This window comes from Penaeus chinensis, chromosome 3 (assembly GCF_019202785.1).
Source record: "Penaeus chinensis breed Huanghai No. 1 chromosome 3, ASM1920278v2, whole genome shotgun sequence".
Taxonomy (NCBI): Eukaryota; Metazoa; Arthropoda; class Malacostraca; order Decapoda; family Penaeidae; genus Penaeus; species Penaeus chinensis.
In genome coordinates this window covers 43,917,866-43,927,865 of record NC_061821.1, presented here as the reverse complement: position 1 = coordinate 43,927,865, position 10,000 = coordinate 43,917,866, and the positions used below count along the sequence as shown (strand labels likewise).

The 10,000-nt window shown below is 36.8% G+C and overlaps 1 protein-coding gene across 1 annotated transcript in view; it reads left to right on the top strand.

The window, feature by feature from the left end:
• Nucleotides 1-10,000, top strand: part of LOC125042318 (quinone oxidoreductase-like protein 2 homolog) — a 24,485-nt gene that overhangs the window by 9,253 nt on the left and 5,232 nt on the right. The window contains exons 3-7 of the mRNA XM_047637852.1: nt 7,103-7,164; nt 7,353-7,518; nt 8,687-8,878; nt 9,012-9,110; nt 9,826-9,908. Coding sequence (XP_047493808.1) covers nt 7,103-7,164; nt 7,353-7,518; nt 8,687-8,878; nt 9,012-9,110; nt 9,826-9,908 — 602 coding nt within the window. The remainder of the gene's footprint in view (nt 1-7,102; nt 7,165-7,352; nt 7,519-8,686; nt 8,879-9,011; nt 9,111-9,825; nt 9,909-10,000) is intronic.

The following is a 10,000-nucleotide window of genomic DNA, read 5'->3' as shown; positions in this document are numbered from 1 at the left end:
CATAATAAGGACGCTCAGCACGCCGGTCTCATAGATTTGTGTCTTTGTTCTCTCAGTCAGGAGTCTGTTATTCAAGGTGCGAGCACACGGCCGGCTAAAGGCGGTGGATGCTTTACCGATGCGGACCTCCATCTCTCTGTCGAGGGTCAGATCAGTACTGATGGTGGAGCCCAGATACCAGAATTTGTCAACTACGTTTAACTCTTGGTCTTCCACAAAGATTGGGATTGCTGGGCTGTTTGTTGCTGAGCAGTTCATGGCAACAGTATTCTTGGTGCTGATGATGAGAGAAAAGTGTGAGCAGGCGGCACTGAAATGGTCCATAAGACTTTGCAGACCTTCTGGACTGTGGGAGACAAAGGCAGCATTGTCAGCAAAAAGTAGCTCTCGCACAAGAACTCAACGCACTTTATTTTTTGCACGTAGTCTGGACAGGTTGAAAAGGCAATTATCTGACCTTGTGTGAAGGTATATGTCATCGTTGTCATTGTAGTTTCCAAATGCATTGTGCAAGAGTGTTGAGAAGATGATCCTGAATAGCGTGGGTGCCAATACGCAGCCCTGTTTAACTGCTGTGCACACCAAAATGCCCCAACATAGCTCCCTTGAAGGAGATTGTTGACATAGCTCCCTTGAAGGGGATTGTTGCTTGCATGTTGTTGTGTAAAGATCTAATTAACTTGAGCAGCGTTGGAGGGCTTTTGCAGTACAGCAAACATGCCCTCCCAACTGACCATGTTGAAGGCTTTAGTGAGGTCGACAAAAGCCATATGGAGTGGTCTGTTTTGTTCTCTGCACTTCTCCTGTATTTGTCTCACAGAGACATATTAGCGGTTGATTGGCCGCTGCGGAGCCTTGGCAGCAATACTCTTGCAAAGGTCTTTCCAGTGACGCTCATAAGTGATATCCCACGATAATTGTTGGAGTCACCTTTGTCGCCTTTTTGCTTATAGAGTGTGATAATGGTGGCATCTTTCATGTCGGCAGGGAACGCAGCATCGCGCCAACATTTGCAAAGTAGCTCATACAAGTGAGGCAACAGTGAGGCATCGCATTTCAACAGGTCAGCAGGGATACCGTCAGCACCTGGGGACTTCCCAGATGGTGTGTGCAACAGAGCAATTACTAGTTCTTCTATAGTGGGGGTCTGGTCGAGTTCCATCATCACGTCCAAGCTGGGTGTGGCTTCAAGAGCGGCAGCACTGATGCCCCTTGGCTCTCCGTAGAGTTCAGAGTAGTGCTCGACCCAGCGTTCCAACTGCAGGGTCAGCTATAATCTTTGGACTGCAATGGACACATCCTTTTTGTTGTTGGCCCGATCGCTTTGTGGAGGCCCTGGTAAAGTTTGCATTGGTTTCCCATATCAGCTGCGGTTTGTATCATCGCACAGAGTGTTCCAAAACTGGTATGCGCAGGCTCTCGATGTTCTTTGGAGTTCACTCTGAGCTGTGTGTAGTGCCCTGTGTGAGACGCGGGTAGGCCTGATATTGTGCACTCTGTGTGCTTCTGACTTTGCTTCCAGTAATGGATCTAGAGTTGTAGCAAATTCAGACATCCAGTCTTCTTTGGGTGGCCTACTTTTGCCAAATGATTCTAGAGCTGCTTCCATCATGGAAGTGCGCAGTGTTTTCCATTTCTTGTTTGAGGTTTCGTTCATTACTGGACATCTTAATCGTGAATTTTTTGAAAATTGTAGATGTTTTCAGCAAGCTTCATGTTGGCAATATTGAGTTGCGGTCTGACTTTTGTTTTGCGAACATGCTTGCACTTTGGTAGTTTGAGATGAGCCACTATTAAAGTGTGGTCTGTATCGCCATCAGCAGAGTGGTAAGATTTGGAGGATTTGACTAGACCAATGTCTTTTTTACAGATGAATTCGAGATTGAGTTGGTGCCAGTGTTTGGATCTTGGATGTCTCCATGTGACGCGACATCGGAGCTTCAGTTTGAACCAGGTGTTTGTGATGCAGAGTTGTTGCTGGCTACACAGTTCGAGGACTCTTTGGCCATTGTTAATGATCTTCCCTACACCATAATGGCCAATAGTGTCTGGCCACATGGCGTGATCAGAGCCGACTCGGGCATTGAAGTCGCCCAACAGGACCAGGCACTCATTCCGTGGAAATTTGTCCAACACTTCAGCTAGTCTATTGTAGAATTGGTCTTTGACAATATCTTCGCTAGGTAGAGTGAGAGCATAGATACAGATTATATGGACTGGGATGCTGCTTTTCCTCTGTGAGGGTCATGATCCTCTCAGACACACCGATTGGAGTGTCGCAGTCTTTGATTAGCTGGTTTGAGACCGCGAAGCCTACTCCATGAATCCTAGGCTCTTCCTCAACCTTACCTCTCCAGAAGAAGGTGTAGTTTACTTCTCTGATTGAGCCTGATTCTGCTATTCTCGTTTCTTGGAGGGCGGCAATGTCCACTGCAAGGTTGTGTAGTTCCCGGTCGATAAAAGCAGTCTTGCGCGCTGCTACTTTCACGTCTAGATTACAGTTGGGGTCCATTGTGAACCCAGGGCAGAGTGTGGAATGTTCCAACTTCCAAGTTGGAGTGTTGGGGATATCATATTGGCAGGTGTGTGATTAATGTTCACATTTGCGCAAATCACCTCGACACATAGAACGTGACGGATTAGCACCTTATTGGCCTGGGGCTGCCTGACTGAGGCAGACGGTAGCTGATCAAGGAGGCTCCTGTGTTGCCCTAGAAGCAGGAGGCATACTTGACCCCAGGTGGTGAGCTCCAAGGAAAGACAGGGTCAATACGTTGGCACCACCAGGGGCTGCATAGGATGGCTGTTGGCTCGTAAAGAGCTCATCCCTCCTTTGACAGGTCTTGTGTTTAGTTTTGCTGGGTGTCCCCACACCCTCCTCACAAGGTTACCTAGGTAACCAAGTGGGGGAGCCGGTTTAGACGCCGGTGACCCGACCATGAGGCAGGCAGTACTGGATTACATGTTGCAGGATCTCCCTGGCCTGACATACATGTATACATTGTATGTATATGTTGTATGTATATATATATTGTATGTATATATATATTATGTGTATATATATAATCTATGTATATATATATTGTGTATATATATAAATATATGTATATATATTGTACATATATATTGTATGTATATATATTGTATGTATATATATTGTATATATATTTATATTGTATGTATATATATTGTATATATATTTATATTGTATGTATATATATTTTATATATATTTATATTGTATGTATATATATTGTAAATATATATTGTATGTACATATATTGTGTATATATATATATATACATTGTATGTATATATATTTTATGCATATATATTGTATGTATTTATATTGTGTATATATATATATATATTATACGTATATGTATGTACATACATATATATATGTGTATATATATGTATGCATATATATATATATATATATATGCATATATATGTGTGTGTGTGTGTGTGTGTGTCTATATGTGTCTATATGTGTCTATATGTATATATCTATATATGTATGTTTATATATGAGTATATACTTATATGTGTATATATATGTATGTATATATACATACATATAGAAATAGATATATACATACATATGTATGAATATATATATATGTGTATATATATATACTCATAAATATATGTACCTATACATATGTGTGTATCTGTATGTATATATGTATATGTATGTGAATATATACATATATATACAGATATACATACATATATATTTATATGTATATATAAATATATATATATATTTATATATATGTATATGCGTGTGTGTGTGTGTGTGTATATATATATATATATATATATATATATATATATATATATGCATATGTATATGTATATAAAATATACATTTATGAATATATATATGCACATACATATATACATATATATATGCACACACACACACATATTTATATGCACATTTATATATATACATATATATGCACAATATTATGGTGTTTCAATAAATCCGACTTTTTCAGAATCATTCAGCAAGTTGCTAAACAGGCGCCTACTATGCTTAAATGACGACATGCAAAATATTAGACAAATCAAAAAATATCTACTATTCGCAATTTTTGATTAAAGTATAATACCATTTCCGGCGCTGGGATGAGGTGCTGTGACCCGCATGACCCACGGAAGGGCATTTCGGTTCATCCGACATTATGGCAGAATCAAACATAGGGTAACTTAAGTCATTGCGAATGATTCCAGGGGACTTCCGTAAAGATTCCCAGTCACTATGCATTTCCATATGAACTTGTGCTACCTTAATAATGCACATAACTCGCTCGCCTATATTGTGGTGACGATCTCGTCAGTGGCAATATGGCACTTCGACGTGGTGGTTTGCGTAGTGCCGATACACGTATAATGAAAGAGTTTGGTACCATTGATGTTTTGCCACCTAGACCACTGACGAAGAGTGACATTCCTGCTCGATACTGTGCGTTAAAAGGACATGGTAACCAGACACTAAAAGGATGCTCAAAAGATAGCTTGCCATGCAATAATTTGACTATTACGGAATCTCAGATTTTATCCGAGTTGCAGGCGGAAATTGCTGTGCTGTATAGCAAATTCGGCATTTAAATACAGAAAATAAAGAAAGAGTACTATGACTCCATCAAAAATGTAACACTGAAGACAAAATTCTCGAAAACTGTGACTGTGTCATTCAAGGCAAAGAAACAACCCCGAGAAATCCTCAAGGAAGATATAGATTGGTATGATGCAAAAGTACAAGGAAGCAATGGATCACTCGGAAGTGTTGATTATCAGGCGCAAAGACGGGAATTTAACAGACTGAAACGGAAGCAGACCAACAATGCAAAAATCAGAAGTATTTTTGATTTTGCAAAAGTTCATTTCATGTGCTGGCGTTCTGTTGTGAACAGCAATGGAATGACTCTTTTCAGAACTGCTATTGAAACTTCAAGGAGGTATGCCAGGATTGGCTGTGAACTTGGCTTTCCTAGCAGCTACTTCTCGTCCACCAACAGACATTTGTATTATGCAGATGGTACACTTCTTCCCTTGGCTGTTGATCATGATTACGTCGATGAAGTTGCAAAGATCTTGAAAAGAGGAATTCGTGAAAAATGGCTATACACACCAGCCCTATTCAAAAATAAGGAGAAGCACAATTTCACTGCAGAGAAACTGTGTAATCTGAGTGTGAAAGATTTCATTTCCCAACAAGTGTTTTGTTCGCCCTTTTTCCGTCATCTGACCACAGATATGAAGTTTGCATACTTGGCCTATGATATGCATGAAATCGATATGTGGAAACCCAAAAGTTCATTAATACCTGGCCATAATCAAAACTGTGAAAGACTGATTGGGGACACGAAGAAATGTGAAGGCATAAACAGAATTGTTGTTGTAACAGAAACTTGAGAACGGCGCAGTCGGAGATATGGCAATGTAAACAAAGGAGTAGAATGAAAATTACATCGTATGCAATATATAATGTTCCAAATAAAATTATTACTAGAATCCTTTCCTTTTATAGCCTCTTGTTAAATAGAATATGTTACTTCAAATCATTTAAGCGAAGTGAGAAGTCCGAGAGCCAAAGCATGCTCTCGGCGACCCAAGCCCGATTCGGGGGGAGAGAACACAAAGTAAAGAGAAGTCAAGCCTACTAATTGAAAAATTAGTCTTATGGCAATTAAAGAACTTCATATAATATTAATTTATAATAGAAATATTTTTTATGCAATAATATTAAAGAAAATTAATATTGAGGTATTTTAAAAATAAAATAGTTATACCGACAACAGAAAACGAGGTGTTATTTGGCGTTCGAAGCGGTGTCTAAATCATAATTTTATCAAAACTTTCAATTGAAAATAAAGAACGCGAGATATTCTTTTATTTTAATAAAAAAATACATTTCCAAACTCAGAAAATTCATAGGCACATGTGCATATATGTGTGTATATATATGTGTATTTTTATGTATATGTGTGTGTGTGTATGTATGTATATATGTATATATATGTATGTATATGTGTATGTATATATATATGTATATACTTGTATTTATGTATATATATGTATATACTTGTATTTATGTATATATATGTATATACTTGTATTTATGTATATATATGTATACAATATATATATGTATATACTTGTATTTATGTATATATATGTATACAATATATATACACATGTTTATATAATATATATATGTATGTATGTATATATGTATGGAAGATGGAATCCAGGTAGACTTTTAAAATGTAGTCTCATATTAAAAAAATGTAGTTTTTGCATTGTGAGTTTTTTAAATATATATATATGTGTATATATATATAAATATATATATATGTATATGTATATATATATTTATATATATGCATATATATATATATATATATATACATATATATATAAACATATATACATATATATATATATATATATATATATATATATATATAACTATATATATATACATATATATATAAATATATATATATGTATGTATATATGTGTGTGTGTGTGTGTGTATCTATATGTATATCTATATGTATATCTTTATATAAATATATATATATATATATATATATATATATATATATATATATATATATGAACCGCGTTCATGTTGACAATTGTATAAAAGGTATGAATGAGAATGAATATCTTCACAATACAAGAGATGTATTTGACCGGTTTCGACTATGTCTTCGTCAGAAATACATGTATTTCTGACGAAGACATAGTCGAAACCGGTCAAATACATCTCTTGTATTGTGAAGATATTCATTCTCATTCATATCTTTTATACATATATATATATGTGTGTGTGTGTGTGTGTGTGTGTGTGTGTGTGTGTGTGTGTGTGTGTGTGTGTGTGTGTGTGTGTGGGTGTGGGTGTGGGTGTGTTATGTGTGTGTATATATATATGTGTGTGTATATATATATATTTATATATATTTATATATATATATATATATATATATATATATTTATATATATATGTGTGTGTGTGTGTGTGTGTGTGTGTGGTTTTAGTGCAATGTAACAGTTCCCATTTAAACTCAAGTTTTGTCCTGCAGGTGAGGGTAGCAGTGCACAGCTGTGGTGTCAATGCATCAGATGTTCTCATGGTTGATAACAAGTAAGTTGTGTTGCTCAGGTGTCCAGTGCTAGTGTGCAATATCAAATCTTAGGGATTACTATCCATTCCTTTGTTGGTTTAGGTTGAGATTGAACTCATTTCAGTTATTTACTGAATTCAGATTATGCAGATAAGATTGTAATTGGTCTGATTGTAATCAGATTTTATATCTCCCTCTCTGTCTCCAGATACGACCAGGTCCTGAAGCCTCCTTTCGTTCCTGGCTTTGAGCTCTGTGGCGAGGTCATTGAGGTTGGGGCAGAGGTGAAGAGCCTGGCCAGTGGAGGCCGTGTCATTGGCATCAGCAAGGAGAGCCTCGGGGGCTTTGCAGAGGAGTGCATTTTGTACGAAAAGGTGAGAATTCTTCTTTTTCTTTCTTTCTTTTTCTTTTCTTCTAATTATTATTATTTTCCCTCATTTTTTTTTGCTTCTCTTCTTCTTCTTTCTTTTCTATTCTTCTTCTTCCTCTCTCTCTCTTTTCTTTTCTCTCCTTTCTCTTCCTCTTTTTCTTTTTCTTTTTCTTCTTCTTCTTCCTCTTCCTCTCTTTCTTTTTTTTCTTCTTCCTCTTCCTCTTTTCCTATTTTCTTTTTTCTTTCTCTTCCTCTTTTTCTTTTTTTAATTTATTCTTCCTCTTCCTCTTTTTCTTTTTCTTTTTCTTCTTCCTCTTCCTCTCTTTCTTTTTTTTTTTTCTTCCTCTTCCTCTTTTTCTTTTTTCTCTTCTTTTTGTTTCTACTCTTTTTTTTCAATTTAATTTTGTTTCTTCTTCTTCTTCTTCTTCATCTTCTTTTTCCTATTCCTCTTCTTTTTTCCTTTTCTCTTCTTTTTCTTCAATTTTTCATCTCTTTTCTCTTCTTTTTTTCTTCTTCTTCTTCTTCCTCTTTTTTTCTTTTCTCTTCTTTTTGTTTCTTCTCATTTCCTCAATATAATTTTCTTTTTCTTCATTTTCTTTTGTTCTCTCCTTCCTTCTTTCTTGAGTGGGGTGCAGTAGGATTATGCAAAGGGAGATGCTGGAAGACCTGCTATGGCTCACAGGACTCCTGGATGCTGTGCCTCCCTCACCCCGTTCATGAGCATTGGAAAAGCCTTCAGTTGTAGGCAAGGAAATTGACAAAGAAAAGGTGGGATACAGGTTGTTAGTTAGTAATTTTTTTTATTATTTTTTTTTTATGGTTTAGAAAAAATTATATGTTTTATGTATTATATGATTATTCCTTTCTTTGCTGACAGAACAAGTATGCTTTGCATATCTAATTTAGAATATGAGGTATTCTTATCTGAGAGAGAGAGAAGAAAAAAACAAACGATTATTTTTTTTTGTTTTTGTTTTTTTTTGTGTGTGTGTGTGTGTGTGTGTTTGTGTGTGTGTGTGTGTGTGTGTGTGTGTGTGTGTGTGTGTGTGTGTGTGTGTGTGTGTGTGTGTGTGTGTGTGTGTGTGTGTGTGTGTGTGTGTGTGTGTGTGTGCAGCAGCAGCACAGATGAATCTGTACTGCTAAATGTCGTTTCTCTCTCCTGATCCCAACAGGATCTCTGGCCTGTGGACCATGCTGTTGGTTTTGACTATGGGGCAGCCCTTGTAGACACATACGCAACAGCACTTATTGGCCTCAATCGCCGTGCGGAGATCAACGAGAACTCAACAGTACTTGTGACAGCCGCTGCAGGAGGCTTAGGGTTGGCAGCAGTTGACCTGGCTGCCAACGTTTACAAGGCGAAGGTGGGCCTGTGGGAGTTTTTTTTTTATGATGACAATAATGATAATGGAGATAGCAATGATGAGATATATTTTCCTCATCATGACGTCACCATCCTTGTCATGATGAATTCCCCACCACAACCTCCTTCTGAAGGTCATAGGCGTGTGTGGCACTGAGGACAAAGCTGACCTGGTGAGGCAGAAGGGTGCTTGGTCGGCTCTCAAGTACAACAAGAAGCACGTGGAGGCCAAGGTATGGGCTATGTTTTTTGTATTGAATATTATCTGTCTATATATATTGATATTGTGATTTGTTTATGTTTATTTATAGTGTCATTTCTTTATAGTTTGTGGTTTCTGACATAATCTATGTTCTTTCACATCATCATTTACTGAGATATGCATTATTTACCCACGCCATTGATATTATTAACCCAATGCCAGTAAGATTTCAAGTGTGTGCTGGGCCGCAAACCAAGTGCTGTATGCAGTCAGCTTCTGGAGGGAAAATTAAGAATGAAAGAATTTTCCCACTATGTTTTTGGCTGCAGCAATTGATGTCCACTTTATGGATTTTGTTCACACGCGGATGGTTCCGCAAGAGAGTTTTTTCATTCTTTCTTTCTTTTTCTTGTCAGTATTGATGCTGTTATTATGATTATTATAATGTTACTAACAATACCAATAGAAATTACAAGATTTGGGAGATAGAAAAGAATCACAAATAAAAGAAAAAAAATCATCAAAAAATGTAAACAGGTGAGCTACAGAGGCCTACTAATCAACACTTTGGTGACTAAGCGCTTGTGGAACCATCTCTGTGTAGACATTATTCCTAAACTAAACTATTGTTCTATTGATATCCTATATTTGCATCATATTTATCTCTTATTTAGGTAAACTTCCACCCACATTTATGTTCTTCCTCTTGAACTTTTTAAAATTTATCAAAGGCACTGAAATTGCAGGTGAGAGAGGTGACAAATGGAAAAGGCGTAGATATCATATTTGACGCCGTAGGTGGCGACGTATTTAATGAAACACTTTCTTGGTGAGTGCAGTAAAATGTTAGTTTTTAGTATGAAGGAATTAGAAGATGAGAGGGAGTGTGAATAAAAGAATGAGATTGAGAGCATGAAAAAA